Raw genomic sequence first — 17,378 nt, 5'->3', positions numbered from 1 at the left:
TGATGTTAAATGGCACGCTGGCGGTTGCTTTCCCAAGGAGTATTAAACGCAAATACAGCTGAAGATACATGGCAGTATGAGAACCACTCAGCAGGATGCATGCTGGATACCGATAAACAATCCCAACATTTCATATGGCGATATGCCATTCCCGCATAGATGTTGTTAACCGACGAAACACTAGTCCATGAACCGACCAAACGTTGCCGACCATAGCTTTGGAATGACACCTAAAAGTTCGAATGCAAGCCCACCACATATAACGAAGACGAGAACAGCTGTTGGATTCTTAGCCAGGCGCTATTGCATTGTCTGCTGCCGTTGCTATCATCACATACCTAGCCAGCCAGTGGGCAAAGAAGACTTTGCACTTTGTTTTTGCTTGACTGGTACCTGGCCCTTCCCTCGTTTTGCAGCCTCGTTCTTTGCGTACTTCTCATTTGCTTTTCGCTGCTTCGGTGTCTGTGACTGCGAAGCACGTCAGCTGCCAGGTACATGGTGCACGGAGAAGACTTACCATGTTTATTATTATTAAATGTGGTTGACTTCTCTCACAGTGGTGTACAGGGTACAGATAATCCTATGGGCTTATTGGTGCTGGGGTGGGTGCTAATGTGAAGGTGGGAGATATAACTGCAAGTGGACAGGCAAGTGAAAAGGCCATGCTGTCACAGATATTACCCCTGGGCAATACACTACTACACTCAGCACAAATATACATGACAAGACAAAAATTACCCATTCAATGGTAAAATATAGTCTCTTATTTTTTGTACTCCGTATAGTTTATGCCACTGCTTACGTATCTTTATTAACCTAACTATACCCCCCCCCGGGATCTCCTGAGTCCTGACTATGTCATGAATATTGAAGTATACGCATTTCTCTAGCTCTGTGTTCCCCCACCCCCAGCCTTGGATTTCCCAGGAGAAGAGGGCTAGATACCCTAGAATAGTCATCCAATATTCAATATGGGGGTTGTATAAGTAACCGGGTCACCAGCTTGTGAATGGATGGATGGTAGGCAGTAGCAGGTGCTGCAACTGTAAAGACACCACCCAATCATCAAATGAAATCCGGATGGAGCTTTCGTGATAAAATATATCATATCACAGAGAGGAATGACTCATGCTACTCCGTACAAAGTACTCTGCAGAGGATCTGCAAAGCATATATGTTGACATGAAGACTTTGTGACCAATTCGGTTGAATTGGTCGCAGGCGAAGATTTGTCAGAAGAGAGGGAAATGGAGAAAGAAAATGTGAAAGCCTTTTTTATCTTTATCCCATGAGTATGACACTTCTTTTGTATGTAGTTAGATTATGGGCTCTTCATTCCAAAGTCCAAATAGTACCTACGACATAGTCAACCCGGGCAATAGCCAATAATAGTTGACAAAAAAATTCAAATCACACCCCCAGCATACCAAGACCAGCATAGCATAATCCATGGCTTTAGCTTCTTAGTTCTATTTAATGTTTGAATTTATTGATTTCTGTAAGAATAAGATTATCCTCTTTAGTCTTATCCTTAAAAACCAGCCACTTCCTGCAGCCACTTAATATTAGTGTTTTTTTTATGTAACTGACATTCCGATACAGTCACTAATATAATCCATACTAGGCTAGCACTCACTAATAGACACCTCGGTCAAAAGGCAAAAAAAGCAACAATATGGTAGCCATCAGCTACCAGAGGCTAGTACTACCTTATATACTATCATCTCAATCCTAGGCTTTACATATATATTTATTACTATCTATTTATCTTTACTAATATGCTATAGAGAAGTCCATGGAGTTTTTAATTAGAACTTATATATCTTTTAGTATAATTAAATGCAACCTTTTTACTAATTTTTTATTCAAGCTTCTGTTATTCATTATTAGCATTAAATGCAAGATTATTTTAGAGGATATTATTCTTATAGTGTATTAAATAATAGATACTCAATATTATAAGAATATAAGATGCTGTTTATCATAGCCTTCTCTCCTCTTTTTAATTAATATTATTTTAATCCTTATTAATTCCTCATGACACCTTTTTTGAATTATTAAAATATGTTAAAATATAGTAATAGAAAATATTATTAAAATTCTCAAAGGACTGGTTGTATAAGCTTTTTTTGAAGGTATAAAAAAAAACTAGAAGCCTTTTAATAATATCTTTAACAAATTAGTGAGATAAGAGGTTATTTTACTGTAATTCTTAATGAAGCATTAGTAGAATTTGATAAAATCTATAGACATAATATTATACATACACTTTAGTTCAGGCTTCAGGCTAGTTCTTAATGATTATTGTAACGTAATCCACAGCCGAGCTGACCATACAACCGAGCTGACCATTTTCTCCGCAACTTCCAACAATCATTATTCAACGCGTCATATTTTCACCATCACCATATAAAATGTCTCTTTCTCAGGAAGCCCAAATGCAAATGGCCATTGAAGCTTATAAAAAGAAAAAAAATCCGATCAAAATCGCGCGCTGCTGCAGTATTTGGTGTGCCTAAAGCTACCTTGCTCAACCGGCTTAGAGGAATTCAACCACAGCCAGAAACACGCGCTAATGGCCATAAATTAACAATTCTTGAAGAAGAAGTCCTAGCTAAGCATCTGCTAGATGCAGATAAACAAGGGTTTTCAATTAGACCTGAGTTTCTGCATGGAATGGGTCACAATCATTGAATGTGTGAGCACAAAAGGGATTCATATACCTCCAGCAGTTATCTTAAAAGAGAAAGAACACCAGGCTGCATGGTATCAAGAGTCTAATCTTCATCCAGATTGGAAGCTTACCAACAGTGCCAATGGCTGGACAACAGATAAGATAGGCCTTGCATGGTTGGAGTGTCTATTTGACCCATTTTCCAAGCTACATTCAACTGGCGCAAAGCGATTACTTATTCTTGATGGCCATTCAAGTCATCAAACCATTGAATTTGACAATTTCTGCAAAAAGAATGCAATTATCTGCCTTTGCATGCCTCCACATTCATCTCATCTCCTTCAACCTCTGGATGTTGGTGTTTTTGGACCGCTTAAATGTGCATATGGCAAATTAGTTGAGGGCATGATGGTGGCTGGAAACAACCATATTGATAAGGAGGATTTTCTCCATATATACCCTTCTGCACGCAAAGCGGTTTTTACTGAAAAGAATATATGTAATGGGTTTGCAGGATCTGGTCTTAAACCACTCAATAAAGACTGGGTTCTTGAGAAAATCACCTTTCAACTTCATATGCCAACACCACCACCTCTTGCTGAAGGATCAATATCATCTGCATTTCAGACACCTCAGAATCCCCGCCAGCTTGATCACAAGATCCACAATCTGCAGAAAAGCCTTCAAAGGAAAAGGACACTTTCTAGTAGTCCAGTATCCCATATTCAACACCTTGAAAAGGCTGCACAGATGGCAATGAATACAAACCTTCTTCTCCAACAAGAAATCAAGGTTTTACAGACTGAAAATGAGCAGAAAACAAAGAAGAAGGCAAGGAAACGTGCTTCTATAGGAGATAATCTCTTTATATCTGTACAGGAAGGTCGTGAGCGCATTCAGCAGCTTGATACACAGGATGAAGCCCAGGTTGAAGAGCCTATATTTTGGCCTTGCAAGTGAGCTCCACAACGCTGTAGTGGCTGTGGGACTGTAGGACATACGATAAGAGGTTGTCCTAGTAAATAACTATTCATTTTATTTTTTATATAGTCTAATTTAATGGCGTTGGTGGTTGAAAAGCTTTAATATCCTTGTGGTTGCGGAGAAAATGGTCAGCTCGGTTGTATGGTCAGCTCGGCTGTGGATTACGTTATAGACTTCTTTTAAGCTTATGAAATCTAGAAATTTATGATATTTATATTAAATTCACTATCTAAACATATGGCTCCCAGTTGCTTCATTGATTGATTATCAACTATCTAGGCTTATGGCTGCCATATATATGCCTATAGCCTCCTGTTCTTGCGCTTTTTGCAATCCTTGAGCACTGTCAGGCTCCCTCCAGCCTGTATAAAGGCCCTAGGAGCGCTCCTCTCTGCTTTTGATACTTATTTTCCATGCAAAACTGGTGGACTTCATGCTGCAGTAGGATGGCATTTTGCATGGTCATCACTGCCCCTCTAATGACCTTTCCCATTGCCTCTTCCATAGTTGATGGGGATATCTGATGATTTTGGAGGTGATATAGTCGCTTCTTTTGGGCCCCAAGCTGGTTTATATCTGCTGGAGTCTTGCCTGCACCAAAGGATTGGTTGCTATGTGATGATGAAGGTGGTGTTGGTGTTTTAAATGGTATATGAAGCTTCAATAGGACTTGGTCAGGTAAGAATGGAACCAGGCCAGTTGCTGCAAAGCTGCTTTGAATATTTGATGATGATAGAATCTGGTAATGGACAGTAAGGTATATATAGAGGAATTCTGTTTTCAACAGTGTTGATTCCCTTCTGCACCTTATTGGTGATTCTTTGACCATATAAGCACTTCAATGGCGAAAAGCAACCAACATCCAATGGTTGAAGGAGATGACTCAGATGAGATGAATGTGGAGGCATATATAAAGGAACAATATTCCTTTCTGTACAGAATCTGTTGAATTCTGCAGTGGCATGGCTGCTATGGCCATCCAAAATCAGCATGTGATATCTTCCTAGTGTACGGGAGGCTGTATGTGGCTCAAAGACAGTTTGAAGCCACTCCAGGCCTAATCCATCATTTGTCCAGCCATTCTTGCTGACACTGATTATAAAATCATTTGGGATAGCATGATACCATTGAGATTGGTGGTTGTCTGCAGCCAGAATAATCTGGGGAGGCAAAGCCCATCCAGTTGTATTTACTACAATAATAGCAGTTACCCATTCATGATTCCCAGGCTGCAAGGCTTTGGCATTGCTTGCCCAAGTCTCTGAGCCACATATAACTTTGGCTGTGGATGTCATGCCCATCTGAAATCCAGTTTCATCCATATTGTAGATATCTTGCTCAGAATTCCATATGTTTCAATAGCATCATGGAAGCACTTATACCACCCCATAATAAGCTCTGGATCTTCACATTTGGCATGCTGGTAGTCATATTTTCAGCTGTATTCAGAGGAGAGTTCATCATAGCATCAAATATACCAGGTCACCCAACACTCGCCCACATAGGCAGTCTGGGAGGATAGCCATGCAAGACAGTAACAACTGTGCCAAAGAGCATACAGTAGAGATTTGTAGAGGCAGGCCATGCTGTCCCATATCAATAATCCATGATGAGAGTGTCTTTTCTTCAGTAGGTGTCAATTTTCGGTGGTTGGCAACTGATTCCTTGCGGCATGTGGTTCCTTTGACCTGGGTCTTAAGGTAGAGAGGCACATCATATGCCTTTGCTGCTGCATTTTTTGATGAAAAAAGACCTTTTTTAAAGGCTTCTAGAGCTAGTTTCATGCGATCTTCTTTTTTGAATTATCAGCCATGGTTGTGGTTGTGAATAAATTGCAAATATGAATAGTAGGTGGTCGCGGATGTGGCCAGCTGGCCAGCTCAGTGATAGATTACATTATATTCTCTTCTTTTCCTCTCCAGATTTAATATTATTGTTGAGAGGCTTCTACCTAGTCTAAACAGGAATATTATTATCCACGAGTTACTGAGCCATGACATAATATTGAATCTCTTCTTTTCTTATACACTTATCTTACTGGATTAATCTGATAATCATGGAACCTAGGTAGTATATCCCACTGACTAACTGACTGAATGAATTATAACTAAACTAGAGAAGCCAGTATGGCATAACTGAATGATACTATTGTCTCTCATAGGGCTAGCCAATCATGATAAAGTAGATGATAATATTAACTAAAAAAACCGATGATCCTCCATCTTCATTAATGAGGATAAGAGCAATATATAATGGCTCTTGATGAGTTCTATAATATATCTCTAAAAAGCCTAAGTGGCTGTCTAAGAAACTCTAATCAATTCACTGATGATATAATAATTGCCTTGATAATTATAAGATCGCCTTGTTGAAGAACTTCAAGGCCAAGCTAAGGATGATAGGATGATACTTTTATATTAAGATATAAAGGATATTGAGCAGCAGCACTCTGAAGTTAGATCAGGACTTACTAGGACTAAGTTTAAGTGTGATGCCTTTGCCGTCTAGGTTACTTGTAATAAATGTTATAACTAATGGATATCAGATCTTATCAGCTTTTGCTGTTTAGAAGACTATCAAGATCTCTGACCCCTTGATACTCACTAATAATAAAGAATCCTAATTTAAGGACTGGCTGCTTCTAATGTCTTAGAAGCCTCTACAGCTCTATATGATATATATTATCAGCTGTTATAAGGCTAAAGCATGCAAGCACATTACTTATTTAAAGGATATATGCCTGACTACCTAAAGATAATTATATCTAAACTGTATCACCAGTTCACCATTGTAAAGCATCAGTTTTAATAACCATGTATAAAATGTCAGTAATAAGTTTCATATTATTTGAATAAAACACCCCAGATTGATAATTGATCACTGATGGCATTGTGATCAATCTAGAGAAGACTGCTATAATTTATAACATAGTTATTCCTTAGGTTCTGCAACTTCTACCAGAGATTTATTAGACTATAAGTTAGTGATTACAGATTAACTCAGTAAGAGATCTATTAGTATTCTCTGCACGGAGACTGCTACTTTTAAAGAAATTATATACATGCAGTGTTGCTTGCCAATCACTTATTCATATTGATAGGCTGTACTGATATAATATATTAGTAGTAACATAATCCACGGCCGAGCGGTGAATATGGCTGAAGTGCGAATTTTCGCCGCAACCACCAAAATATTCATTCAACCATTTCTAACGCGCCATTTCTTCACTTTTTATATACAAGATACCTTTATCTAAGGAAGCCTGTATGCAAATGGCTATTGCTGCATGGAAAGACAAAAAAGTTCAATCAAAACTGAAAGCTGCCCAGATATTTGGTGTCTCTGAATCCCCCCCTCTGCAAGCGGCTTAATGAAACTGGCTTTGCAATGGGACTCTGTACAGCATCCAAGGTTATTACTGTAGCAGAATGTAGTGGGAGGCCTTGTACAGTTAACAGATGCAATTGGTCTTAAGTGGTTGAAGCATATGCATATTTTTGATCCTTTTTCTAAGCTGCATTCAACTGGCGCGAAGCGGTTGATTATTCTTGATGGTCATTGAAGCCACCAAACTGCTGAATTTGATGATTTTTACAAGAACAATGCAATTATCTTTGTATGCCTCCACATACATCTCATCTTCCTCAACCCCTAGATGTTGGGATTTTTGGGCCGCTCAAACGCGCATAGGAAAACTAGTGGAAGGGATGATGGCAGCTGGAAACAACCACATTGGTAAGGAGGATTTTCCATACCTATATCTTCCTGCACGCAAAGCAGCATTTTTTCAGAGCATATGCAAGGGCAGGTCTTAAATGATTGAATCAAGCAAGATTGGATTTTTGAGAAAATCACCATTCAACTTCATACACCAACACCGCCACCAAATCTTACTGAAGGCTCAATTTCATCTGCTTTTCAAACACCTCAAAACCCTCACCAGCTAGATCATAAGGTTCACAGCCTACAGACAAGCCTTCAAAAGAAAAGGACACTTCCTAGCAGTCCAGTCTCTCATATTCGGCATCTTGAAAAGGCTGCACAGATGGCAATGAATACAAACCTCCTTCTACAACAAGAAATCAAGGTTTGGAAATGCACTGCTCTAGGGAATGATCTCTTTATCTCTGTACAGGAAGGTCGTGAGCATATTCAGCAGCTATCATGATATATAGCTTGAGCAGCTTAATGATGCTACACCTCACCAGTGAGCTCCAGCACGCTGTAGTGGCTGTGGGACTATTGGACATACTATAAGAAGTTGTCCTAATAAATAGCTATCTATGTAATTAACTAGGGGATATTCTCATTCAGTCATTTAATGGTGTTGGTGGTTGAAAACCTTCAAAAACTGATGGTTGCGGCGAAAATTCGCACTTCAGCTGTATTCACCGCTCGCCCGTGGATTACGTTATATTTATGGTTAATATTATAGTAATAACTGTAATGAGATTTACTAATTCATTTTATATTTAGTTTCTAGTAATAAAACTTGAAAGTAGTTTTAATATTAAAAATATGCTTTCTTCTAATTAAGCTCTATAAAGTTACAGCTTTCTAACACTTAGTATAGCAAATTTTTTTAATTAAAGTTGGATTTTTCTAACTGTTTTTAAATGCAGTTTTACTCTTCAGTCTAAATCTAATTTGATAATTATAGTGAACTACCTTATATATTTTATAACAGAATTAATTTTTAATAAAATATGATAAATTGTTAGTCTTTATTATCTGTAAAATATAATGATTTTCTTAGAATTCTAATAATCCCATTTTAATTGAGAATGCAATTGATAGTATTCAAAGTAAATTAAGTGGACAGCAGTGCATTAAAATGTAGTCAGAATACAATAACGTAATTCACAAGCGAGTGACGCACCCAACGCGAAATGCATCAATTAATTAGACCCTTCCACTTCAACCACCCACCATGCCACCAATTCGCTCTCAAAGCTCTAGAAATTCAATAGAGCAAGAGGGTAGGATCTCATTAGCTATACAGGCTATTAAGAACCAAGAAATCACTGCTGTCCGTCAAGCAGCGCGTTCTTTTAATGTCCCTGAAGCTACTTTACGACGCCGCCTCCATGGTACACCTTTTCGCTCTGAAACCCGTGTCAATAATCAAAAATTGACAGAAATTGAAGAGGAATCACTTCAAAAATGGATACTCTCTATGGATTCTCATGGAGCAGCCCCCCGGCCCACTACTGTACAAGAAATCGCGAATCTTTTACTCATGAGGCATGGATCTACCCCAGTTCAAACAGTCGGCGAGAATTGGGTCTCAAACTATGTAAAAAGGCACCCAGAGCTTTCAACTCGATTCTCAAAGCGCTATAATTACGAGCGTGCAAAGTGTGAAGACCCAAAAATCATCCAAGAGTGGTTTAATTGTGTGCGACATACAATACTTCAATATGGCATTGACCCAGATGATATCTACAACTTTGATGAGACTGGCTTTGCAATGGGCTTGACTGCAACTGCAAGAGTTATTACAAGGTCTGAATACTATGGTCGGCGATCCCTTTTACAACCTGGAAATTGTGAATGGGTCACTTCAATTGAGGCAATAAGTGCATCAGGGTGGGCCTTGCCTCCATGCATTATTTTTAAAGGCAAGGTCTTTATTGAGGGCTGGTTTGATAATGTCCCAGGTGATTGGCTCTTTGAACTTAGCCCAAATGGATGGACTTCTGATGAAATTGGGCTTCAGTGGCTTCAAAAGATCTTTATTCCGTCAACAATTACTCGTACAAAAGGGAAATATCGACTTTTGATCCTTGATGGCCATGGTAGTCATTTAACACCAAAATTTGATGAAATTTGCAATCAAAATGGTATCATTCCAATCTGCATGCCAGCACATTCATCACATCTTTTACAGCCACTTGATATTGGCTGTTTTGCAGTGTTAAAGCGATCATATGGTCAGCTTGTTGAAACCAAAATGCGTCTTGGGATCAATCATATTGACAAATTAGACTTCCTTGAGGCCTACCCACATGCACGAATTGAAGCTTTCAAATCTGCTACTATCAAAAATAGCTTCGCAGCAGCTGGTTTATTGCCTCTTGACCCTGATCAGGTGCTGTCAAAGCTCAATATTCAGCTTCGTACACCAACCCCCCCCCAGAAGCCAGGGTAGTGATTGGGAGCCAAAAACACCTTCAAACTACATGCAATTACAAAAGCAATCCTCATCAATTAATGCATTGCTCCGTACAAGATCAAGAAGCCCACCAAGTCCGCTTACAACAGCGATAAGTCAGATTCTTAAAGCATGCCAAATTGGCATGCAATCAGCTGCTATTCTTGAGAAAGAAGTAAGTGAATTACAGGCTGCAAATGAGAAACAGAAGCAAAAGCGTACACGGTCTAAAAGGAAGATACCCCATGAAGGTGGCCTTTTAGTTCAGGAGGCTGTTGAGCTAATTGAGGCCCCAATTGAGGCCCTGATAGCTCCAGCACCCCCCCGGGTCAAGACAGCCTTCGCCACATTTACAGCCACGTACGCGGCCTCCGCGGGGGTGTGGAATATGCAGGGTCCCAGGACATAAAAGAGAGACATGTCCAGATAGGCCTAAATAGGTAGTTCTCTTAATTTAATGGCGTTTTGGTTGAAATAAATGCATTTAGATACTATATATGGGGGGCGGGTGCGTCACTCGCTTGTGAATTACGTTAATTTTTTTTTTTTAAATCAATATCTATAAGCTAGCCTTTTCTAGTATTTTTTTTTTTTTTTTGAATTTATTAGATACAGATTTAGTGCTCTTCTTTAGTGTTACTGTAGATTAATTAAAGGCCCTTTAGTTAGTTTAAAAGATATAATTTAATATCTAAAAGTTCTCAGCTTCTCTTATCTAGGTTTTATTTAAATATAATAAAATTCTTAATGAATATTAAGTCTACTAGGTGCTTCACCAGTTCATCTATTAATAGAATAATTATCCTTTATATCTATATTCAGAGGGCCAACTAAGATAAAGTGAATAATAATACTGACTAAGAAAACCAACAATCCTCTATCATTAATGCAGAAGAGGGTAGGGTAAAGAGTGGCACTCAACCAGCTGATAGCTGGGATATAGAAAAAGAATGAGTATTGCCAATAGATCTTATTAAAACCTGTCCATTAAGCAGCCTGCACAGGTTAATGCATTATTGCTAGTAATCTAGAGAATCGGCGGCGCGGCGTGTTGAGGTAAGTAATCACCTATGAGGGTAGGCGGTGGGCGCGTGGGAAAGGCGGACGGTGAAAGGGCTGTCATAAAAATGACAGCCCACTGTAAGAACATATGACATTATTATACATCTTTCTATCGATCCATATCCTATTGCATACGGTCCTAAGTATTTGACCAATTTACGCCTAAATTCATTGATCAAATCTATATATGATTGCACAGGCATATAGAGCCCATTCATCCAATTGCCCCTATGGACCATTAATCTCTTTGAATATTTTATAATTATAAAGAAATTTAATACTAGATAAGCTTATTAAATATAATTCCTCTTCAATTTTAACTTTATAATATATTTTTCTAACCAAGAAAAATAGATAGCAGGCACTTTGATTAAAAAAAAGTAGAAGTAGAGAGAATTCTCTATCCTGTAAAAACCTGGGAAGGCTGGGATTAAAATGATAGTATATAAGGTGTGAATAACTATAAATTCTTGCTCTTCAGGACGCACTTATGAGATAACTCTCACTGATTTAAATTAGCTTGATTAGATGATTGATAAATGAGAGGCTGTAGGATTATTAATAGTCTCCTGGATCTATTCTCAATGGCAACTGATAGCTGGATTAGGAATCACTAATTAGATAATGTAATCAACCACTGAATGGCGCCGACCACCGAGCGGCGCCAAATTCTACGGATTCCACCCATCCACCCCCTTATTGCTATTTCCCACTTCTACATTATGGAATGCCAGTCTAAAGAAGATAGAATTCAATTGGCATTGAATGCTTTCAAAAATGGTCAATTTAAAACAAAAAAGTCAGCTTCTTTAGCTTTTGATGTTCCTGAAACAACCCTCCGGCGCCGCATACAAGGCATAGCTTCACGCGCTGAGAAGCCTGCCAATGGCCAGAAATTATCAATTACAGAGGAATCAACACTCTCAACATGGATCCTAGATATGGATAAGCGTGGTCTGCCCTTACAATTATCAACTGTTCGCCATCTAGCTCAGCTTCTGCTCTCTGCCCGCCTGCCATCCTCTCAACCAACCACTATTGGAGAACACTGGGTTAACCGCTATATCCAACGCCACCCAGAACTGAAGTCAAATACACCCGGAAATATGATTATCAACGTGCTAGATGTGAGGATCCTTAGCTTATTCAAGCCTGGTTTACATGTGTTCAAGAGATAATCCAAAAGTATGGGATTCTGATGGAAGACATCTATAATATGGATGAGACTGGCTTTCAAATGGGTGTGGCTTCAAGCCTTCAACTGCTAAAGTTGTCTGTGGATCTGAGACAAGACAAAGTCATGCAAAAGCTCTCCAGCCTGGAAATAGAGAGTGGGTGACTGCAATTGTTACTGTAAATGCAGTAGGATGGGTTTTACCTGCCCAAATCATCTTTGCTGCAGTCAAGCATCAGTCTCTATGGTATCATGAGTTACCAGAAGAGTATGTTATCAGTGTCAGCAATAATGGTTGGACAACAGATCAGCTAGGAGTTGAATGGCTTCAAAAACTATTTGAGCCAAATACAGCTTCACAGACTATTGGGAGGTATAGGCTATTAATTATGGATGGGCATGGGCCGCATGGCAGCCATGCTACTGCAGAGTTTGATAGATTCTGCATGGAGAAGAAGATTATCCCATTATATATGCCTCCTCATTCCTCCCATCTCCTTCAGCCATTAGATGTGTCATGCTTTTCACCTCTAAAGCGTCTATATGGCCAGAAAGTACAGGAGCAAATACAAAAGGGAATCTACTCAGTTGGGAAAGAAGATTTTATCCACATCTATCCAGCAGTCCATCAACAGTCTTTATCTTCATTGAATATCCAGTGGCTTTGCAGCAACTGGCTTGGTTCCTTTTACTCCAGAGAGAGTTCTCTCAAAGATTCAAAAGACACCAACACCACCTTCCACATCTCACAGCAATCAATCCTTTGGTGTAGGAGTAACACCAGACAATCTATATCAACTGGAACAGCAGAAGAAGAAGATTGAGTTGCTCAAGGGTGTTACATCACCATCTGTGGTGGATGGGGCTATGAGGAAGGTGATCAAGGGTGCAGAGATGACCATGCAGAATGCTCTTCTATTACAGCAAGAAATCCATCAGCTTCAATCAGAGAATCAATATAGAAAGAGAAGGAAGGAAAGGACCAAGCACTTTATTCAGAATGGAGGGAGTTTAACTGTTGCTGATGTTAGACAGCAGGAGGAAGAGCAAAGAAGAGAGCTAGAGAGAGAACAACAACCCAGGTCACATAGGCCACCAACATGCAGTGATTGTGGTGTTTTGGGTCATAAAAGGACTAAATGTCCTAACAGATAACCTCAGTCAACTTAGATAGAAAATAAATACAATTTTGGGGTGGTAAAAAGCATCAAGTTGATTAGGTGTAGAATTCGTAGAATCCATAGAATTTGGCGCCGCTCGGTGGTTAGCGCCGTTCGGTGGTTGATTACATTATTAAATAGAGACAATAAGTCATGATCATATAACTGTCAGTTGTTCCCACTCCACGCCTAGTTTGGCACACTGCTGCTGTAAGTCCCCTCATAATGCAATCAATGGGACTACCACCACAGTTGTACCCCGGGGAGCCACCCATGCAGGCAGCATAAATAACATGCTTTTGCCACCCCCTGTGGGCATGACCACCACCACTGGGCTCTGACCTTGTTGAATCGCTTGGATTGCAGCTCCTTGGACCCCCTGAAACCGCGCTGATCCATTCCCATAAGCTGTTGTAATTGGGAAGTAAAGTGAAAAAGGTACAAGGGCTTGTTATTCAAAATGTATTCCTTAGTAGAATGAATCATACAAGCCAGTCATCTGCTTAGCAGCCTCTTAAGTACTCTAGAATAAATAGAATTTCATTCAGCCATAGATAATAATTATTGGTTTCCAGACCCTGTTTAAGAGCATAGAAAGAGACTATATTCAAGATCAATATAAGTTAAAATAGTGGCTCTGTCATAAAACTGGTATTTAACTGTTTTGTTCATACATTTATTATATTATTTATCTTATGCTGTTTTTCAGATAATACAATCAAAGGAAACATATATTAAGATCCTTTATAGAGATATCCAGCTCTTACTTTAATAAGCTGACCCATTTTTGCTCTGCAGTATTATGATAAGTCACTTATTCTTAATATATTGCATAGCTAGTTCCAAATCTCATTGCTTATATTCTACCTTGAAGTTGTAAATTGCATTATCTTTCTTTTCTTCAGTTCTAGTATATAATGTAATCCACCACTGAGTCTGCACACCCCCGAGTCGGCCATCTGTGTATTGCATATAAAATGGCACATTTTAGAACCTCAAAATCTCAATAACATATTGACAGGGCCTGAAAGCAAAAAAAACATACAGATATATTATAGCAAATATGCAGGCACCAGGTCCAGAATCTTTTAACCTGCCTGGTTCTTTAGGTTACATAGGAAGGTCTTGAAACACAGCTGTATTAGACATAATACTATACCTTTCAACTCTAAATCCACCACATGTGTTGCTGGTATTTATGGAAGATGCATTCTCAGCCAACGGGTGTAAGGCCCTTCTGCATTTATAATTATAATAAACTAAACCACATGAAATACCAGATCTATTCATGTCCTCATTATTAGTGTATTACTGTGGGTTTTCTTCAACCTCTTATCTCCTTTTCTCTTGACTGGCTGCTAGCTTTTGAAATAGATTAATTATAAACTTTATATAGATACTAATAATAATCAGGATCGCCGTATAAATCTTACTATATAATTAGAATGGCGATAGACTAAATAAAGTCTATAAACACTACATCTGTAGAGCTTATTACTTAGTATACAGCAAGATTAAAAGAGCCCTGTAAATAAGTGACTCATATACTATTATTAGTACTACAGCTGCTAGCTATTTAAGTTCTATGGTTAGAGATAGTAGTCTATATAGATATATTAGACTTTATAATTAAACTGTTTTACTATTATATGTAAGAGGCCTTCATTCTTTGTCAAATATAAAAAGGACCAAAGTCCCAGCAGGACTTTTAAAGAGTTTAATCACCTTTTAATTAAGATATTGTTAATCTATTTTTAAAGTACTGTATGTTCTTTCTGAGAGGTTATAACCAAAATAATAATGATTAGATGTATGTTTTTAACTTTATAACATGATAATATCTTTTATACTTGATAAAATACCTATAATGGCTTTAGAGAAGACATCAGTCTATATAGCCTTTAATATTATTAGCTAATTAGTGGATTTCAGATAATTGTTAATTAAGATACGAGGCTGTATTTAACATAGTAAATCCTTAAAAGGTTATTCTTTTAATAAATAAAAAGACTAAAAAGGCAGTTATTTTTTTTAAAAAAATCTATTAGTTTATCTAAAGAGATTTTACTTTTACATTTTCAATTTAATAATAGTTTTATATACTCTTAAGGATCAGTAGACATCAGGATCAATAATCTTATAGGTATGGATGATTAAGAATTATATTATAACTAGCCCTAGATAACGTAACCTATCACTGAGAGGCGCGGTGGCGGCAGTTTCCCCTGAATATTATACCCATTTTTCAATCTTTTCATCAAATTATCCATCATGAATGAGCTTTCTAAAGAAAAACGGATAATATTAGCTATTGATGCTTTTAATAAGGGCTCCTATCTGCACGATTGAAATCGACCAAGAAAGTCACCTTTGGAATTCTGGATCCTCATCATCATCCTCCTCAAAAAGGAACCTGATATAGATGAGGAAGAGGATAGGGAAAATAGGTGAGCCCTGAGGAATGCCTACAGAGATGGGGGTTTCTTCAGTACTATCCCCATCAAAGGCCAGCTGAATGCTTCTATCAAAAAGGAAGCTCTGAATCCATTGAATTAGAGCAACAGGAAGCCCTAGTCTAAAGCAGACCCTGAGCATTTGATTGATAGACATGATCAAAGGCACCTTTTAACATCTATAAGTAGAGGTGTGCTTCCTATTCTTCTTTGCAGTCTGGATATCATGCACTAGAGATAGAACAGCATCTATTGCAGATTTCTGCCACACGAGGAGGGAAGAAAGAAGGTAACAATGCAATCATTGACAAGGCTAACAACCCCGCTTCACGTGATAGCCAGCCAACGTAACCAGGCTGTCACAAGGCAGCTCGGTGATATGCGCCACTTGGTGATAGATTACAAATTGCGCGGTCGGCAGCGGCGGCATCCATACTACATCTATCTGTCAATTCCTTTTAAAGCAAGTCAAATTCATTATATATATTACTATCTAGCAGGGCATTTTAATCTATTATGACCTTCTTTATTGCAATTCCTGCATCGTGCTGGCCGCCGTGATCTTGATGATGATGGCTCTTCTTGCCTCTCCCATTCTCTCTCAATCTTTGCAACCCTTCATCACCAGTCAAACTCCATCTTGAATAGAGGCTCATGTCATCTCCTTCTCTTTCTGATGCCTATTTGATGTGCGAAGCTGATGGATTTCTTGTTGTAAAAGGATAGAATTCTGCATTGCCATCTCTGCACCCTTAATGACTTTTTCAAGCATCTGCTCTGCAGCCACTGAGGATACAGACTGTGTTTGAAGCTTGCATCTGCCTTCGCTGATTTAACGGATAGAGATTGGCTGGTGTCCTTCCTAAATAAAAGGATTGATTGCTGTTTGATGAGGAAGGTGATTGGTGTAGATAGATAGAAATTCCATTTATCAACAGCATGAACACCATTTTGTGCCATCTCTCTGACTTTTTGGCCATAATAATGCTTTAATGACGCAAAACAGCTTATATCAAGAGGCTGAAGTAGATGAAGATGAATTGAGGAAGCATACATAAAGGGATAATTTTCCTCTCAGTGCAGAAATGATCAAAACTAGCAGTTGCATGACTACTATGACTATCAAGAATCAAAAGGTGATATCTACCAGCAGTCTGATGAGAGAAGTGCTTCTCAAACTCCTGAAGCCATTCAAACCCTGGATTATCATTTGTCCAGCCATTATCGCTCATGCTGATTTTGTATTCCTTTGGAATAGCTGAATGCCATTGAGATTGATGGTTTTTCCCGGCCAGAATAATCTGCGGAGGTAGAGCAGATCCAGAGGCATTTATGGCAATTATTATAGTAATCCACTCGCGATTTCCAGGCTGGATAGATTTGGCATGGCTATCTCTAGTCTCCAAGCCACAGATAACCTTTGCAGTTGATGCCACTCCCATTTGAAAACCAGATTCATCCATATTGTATATATCCTGCTCCAGAATGCCATATCTTTGGATGGTCTCTTGAACGCAATTAAGCCAGCCTTTTATCAACTCAGGATCCTCACATTTGGCACGCTGATAGTTGTATTTGCGGGTATATTTGAATTTGAGCTCAGGACGGCGTTGAATAAAGCGGTTAACCCATAGCTCACCAGTGGTGGCTTTCTCAGGGGGTTTTAACTGTGCAGATAGCAGTAATTGGGCAAGATAGCAGACATTTGATATTTGAA

At 38.7% G+C, this 17,378-nt stretch overlaps 3 protein-coding genes across 3 annotated transcripts; 1 reads left to right on the top strand and 2 right to left on the bottom strand.

The window, feature by feature from the left end:
• Positions 1-65: 65 nt before the first annotated feature.
• Positions 66-676, bottom strand: ASPGLDRAFT_772885 (RAMP4 family protein). Its single transcript, XM_022549887.1, has 4 exons — positions 593-676; positions 518-540; positions 339-468; positions 66-278 (listed from the first exon to the last, which is right to left on the bottom strand). The coding sequence occupies exons 2-4, from the start codon at positions 518-520 to the stop codon at positions 181-183; spliced, it is 231 nt and encodes a 76-aa protein (XP_022397797.1). The 5' UTR covers positions 521-540; positions 593-676; the 3' UTR covers positions 66-180.
• Positions 677-11,576: 10,900 nt separating this feature from the next.
• Positions 11,577-13,041, top strand: ASPGLDRAFT_772433 (uncharacterized protein). Its single transcript, XM_022549885.1, has 2 exons — positions 11,577-12,039; positions 12,100-13,041. Exons 1-2 carry the CDS (start codon positions 12,036-12,038, stop codon positions 12,870-12,872), a joined length of 777 nt encoding a protein of 258 aa, XP_022397796.1. The 5' UTR covers positions 11,577-12,035; the 3' UTR covers positions 12,873-13,041.
• A 3,037-nt stretch (positions 13,042-16,078) lies between these two features.
• Positions 16,079-16,610, bottom strand: ASPGLDRAFT_50606 (uncharacterized protein). The gene is made up of 2 exons (XM_022547345.1): positions 16,381-16,610; positions 16,079-16,315 (listed from the first exon to the last, which is right to left on the bottom strand). Exons 1-2 carry the CDS (start codon positions 16,431-16,433, stop codon positions 16,168-16,170), a joined length of 201 nt encoding a protein of 66 aa, XP_022397795.1. The 5' UTR covers positions 16,434-16,610; the 3' UTR covers positions 16,079-16,167.
• Positions 16,611-17,378: the final 768 nt, after the last annotated feature.

Source organism: Aspergillus glaucus (genome assembly GCF_001890805.1).
Source record: "Aspergillus glaucus CBS 516.65 unplaced genomic scaffold ASPGLscaffold_20, whole genome shotgun sequence".
Classification (NCBI taxonomy): domain Eukaryota; kingdom Fungi; phylum Ascomycota; class Eurotiomycetes; order Eurotiales; family Aspergillaceae; genus Aspergillus; species Aspergillus glaucus.
This window is presented reverse-complemented; position numbering and strand designations above follow the sequence as displayed.

Excerpts from the sequence above, each read along its gene's own strand:
- ASPGLDRAFT_50606 (XM_022547345.1), bottom strand. The coding sequence starts at position 16,433 with ATGCTTGAAAAAGTCATTAAGGGTGCAGAGATGGCAATGCAGAATTCT. Across the intron at positions 16,316-16,380 it reads GCAATGCAGAATTCTATCCT|GAGCCTCTATTCAAGATGGA; the intron begins TTTACAACAAGA and ends AGGAGATGACAT.
- ASPGLDRAFT_772885 (XM_022549887.1), bottom strand. Across the intron at positions 279-338 it reads TTTGCCCACTGGCTGGCTAG|CTGTTCTCGTCTTCGTTATA; the intron begins GTATGTGATGAT and ends AGAATCCAACAG.